This window comes from Myotis davidii, unplaced genomic scaffold, assembly GCF_000327345.1.
Source record: "Myotis davidii unplaced genomic scaffold, ASM32734v1 scaffold743, whole genome shotgun sequence".
Taxonomy (NCBI): Eukaryota; Metazoa; Chordata; class Mammalia; order Chiroptera; family Vespertilionidae; genus Myotis; species Myotis davidii.
The window spans coordinates 675,420-677,994 of NW_006296221.1; the positions used below are offsets into that span (position 1 = coordinate 675,420).

Genomic DNA, 2,575 nt, shown 5'->3' on the forward strand with positions numbered 1-2,575 from the left:
CCCCCCCCCCCCCGGGGGCGCACACAGGAGTGGGCCCCGTGTCTCTGGTAGGCGGTGGAAGTGGTCAGCACCGCTTGCCTTGGCCCAGCCCCCGCCCCCCCGTCGCACACAGGAGTGGGCCCCAGTGTCTCTCTTAGGTGGGTGAAGATCCCACTGCTTGCCTTGGCCCCAGACCCTGCCACCCCCCAGATCACATACAGGAGTGGGCCCGAGTCTCTGGTGGGCGGGGGAGGGCTCTGGTGTAGTGATCAGCACCGCTTGCCTTAGCCCCGGCCCGCCCCCTCCCCCATGGCACACAGGGGCCTGGATGGCGGCTTGCGCTGTCCTACCCTGCCTTCAGTATGCAAATTAGCCGCCATCTTTGTTAGCAGTTAACCGCCATCTTGGCTGACAGTTAATTTGCATATCTTGCTGATTAGCCAATGAAAAGGGTATCGGTTGTACGCCAATTACCATTTTTCTCTTTTATTAGATAGGATATGCCATCATCAATACTGGCTTCAAAAGCCAAAATTTTAAGGGTACCCTGTGTCAGTTCATCCCCATTTCATTCCTTTAATATCACAGAGCAAGGGGAACTTCTATCATATTTTAAATTTCAGACCTGTATGGTACATAGTATTTTTTTTCTACTCAATGTTTTCAGGATTACTTTAAGTATGTGTGATCCTTGGTTACTGAAAGTAAAAAGAAGAGTATACAAATACTATTCACATCACTTTATTGGTTCTTACCCAGTTTTTCATACAGTGAATAACATATACTCCTGACATCAATAAGGACCTTTCATTCTGCATTATATAACCTGACATGGAAAATAAAAGTAAGCAATAGCCAACCTGTGCTTTCCTCATGTATACCAAAGGCTCTTTAAGATGTTCCGGAGGTACTGCAGGATGACTAGGTAGAGGAAACCTAGGAACAAGAAGAGGCAGCTTAATATTGTACCTTACTCTTGATAATTAACTAATTTTCTTGGTTAGAAATTACTTACCTCTGTAGCCCATGTTATGAATGAAATAGACTACTTATTAGCAGTGTATGTGTTGACACAAGGTGCAACAGCCTGACAAACTTCAACTCTTACCCTACCATTACTGTAGTTTTAGATTAGCAATTTAATTACTTGTTAAATTGCATAATTATCTGGGTTCATAAATTGAGGTAATTTAAAATATTATTTGGCTCTGTAAATGCTCATGATAATTGTCCTATTAATTTTAACACAGAAATATAAACATTTAGAGGAATCTTTTAAGAAAAAAAAATCCATTGACATACTAACATATCAACTCTTATCCTTTTTCACTGATTATATATTTTTATACAGTTGAAGTAATAACAGAAATATTTATTTGAATATCCAGGTTTTACTATATAATACATTCATTTACAAATTTAATAAAATTTTAAAGTTTTATGAATTCTTTCTGTTTTCTAAGTCACTTTACATTTTATATTCAAAATGTATTGTTTTTATTAAGAAAACATTTATTTAGTCAATAGATTTTTGAGCCATTCTAGGTACTAAATATATGATAGTGATTAAAACAATATCCCCTATTCTCATATATCTGACATTCTAGTAAAGAAAGTGAATAATTATAAAAACAAATAAATACATAGAATAACACCAGATAGTAATAGGTGTCATGAGAAAATGAGAGCAGGTGATGGGATAAAAGTGCTTTGGAAGGGTAGGGAAGGCATCTAGGGGAGCTAATATTCTAAGACATAAGTGGGAAGAAGCAGCCTATCATACAAAGATCTGGGGCAAAGGGAAAGCAAGCATAAAACCCTGAGGTGGAAACATTTGGAATGTTTAAAAATCCTTAAAAAACAACAAAAAAAAAAACCAATAAACAGAATGGTTGGGATATAGTGATCAAGGCACAGAGTGATGCGAAATCACACAGAAGGCAATGGGAAAACATGATCGTTAACTCCAATCTCTTTCACAAAAAGAGGTTAGTTATAGGACCTGTACCTACAGCAAAGCAACTATGTTGCATAGTCAAGAACCATACACCAAATTCTCAAGAAATTCCTCATCCAAAGTGGGACATCAGCATGTGAAGGGTTAATGACATACAAAACCACCAGTACCTATCCCAGAACCTAAATGCAAGAGGCTCAAATGTCCATAACAAATGTTTCTAGAATAGAAAAGAGTAACCTATCCTACCTCATTTAAAGACAGCTTCACTTACTGATTATTTCTAGCTCATTGTTTTTCCCACTAAAATCTACATTCCATATACCTGAATAAATCACCTTTCACAAAGGAAAACATGATAACCTCTAGATACCTCAGTATTTCTTATATGCAAGATCATTTTAAAAACCATTATTTCATGGTGCTCAATGTGTCATTTGTAAAGGGACATGTGGTTTAGAATTAAATATCACTCTAAAATCCTTCCACTTTAATAATAATTACAGTACTTCTAAATGCAATAAAACTTAGAAATTTAGGATTGAAATTGGGTGCACTTACTGCAGAGAGAGGGTTGTCAGATAGAAACCTGTGCATCATTCTTGACTCCTTCCTCTTTCGATCCCCTGAGCCCCCACA

At 37.9% G+C, this 2,575-nt stretch overlaps 1 protein-coding gene across 4 annotated transcripts in view; it reads right to left on the minus strand.

The window, feature by feature from the left end:
• Positions 1-2,575, minus strand: part of TBC1D19 (TBC1 domain family member 19) — a 104,883-nt gene that overhangs the window by 76,296 nt on the left and 26,012 nt on the right. For all 4 annotated transcript variants that reach the window (XM_015568686.1, XM_015568685.1, XM_006771032.2 and 1 more), the window contains one exon: positions 840-915. In XM_015568686.1, the coding sequence (XP_015424172.1) occupies positions 840-915 (76 nt within the window). The remainder of the gene's footprint in view (positions 1-839; positions 916-2,575) is intronic.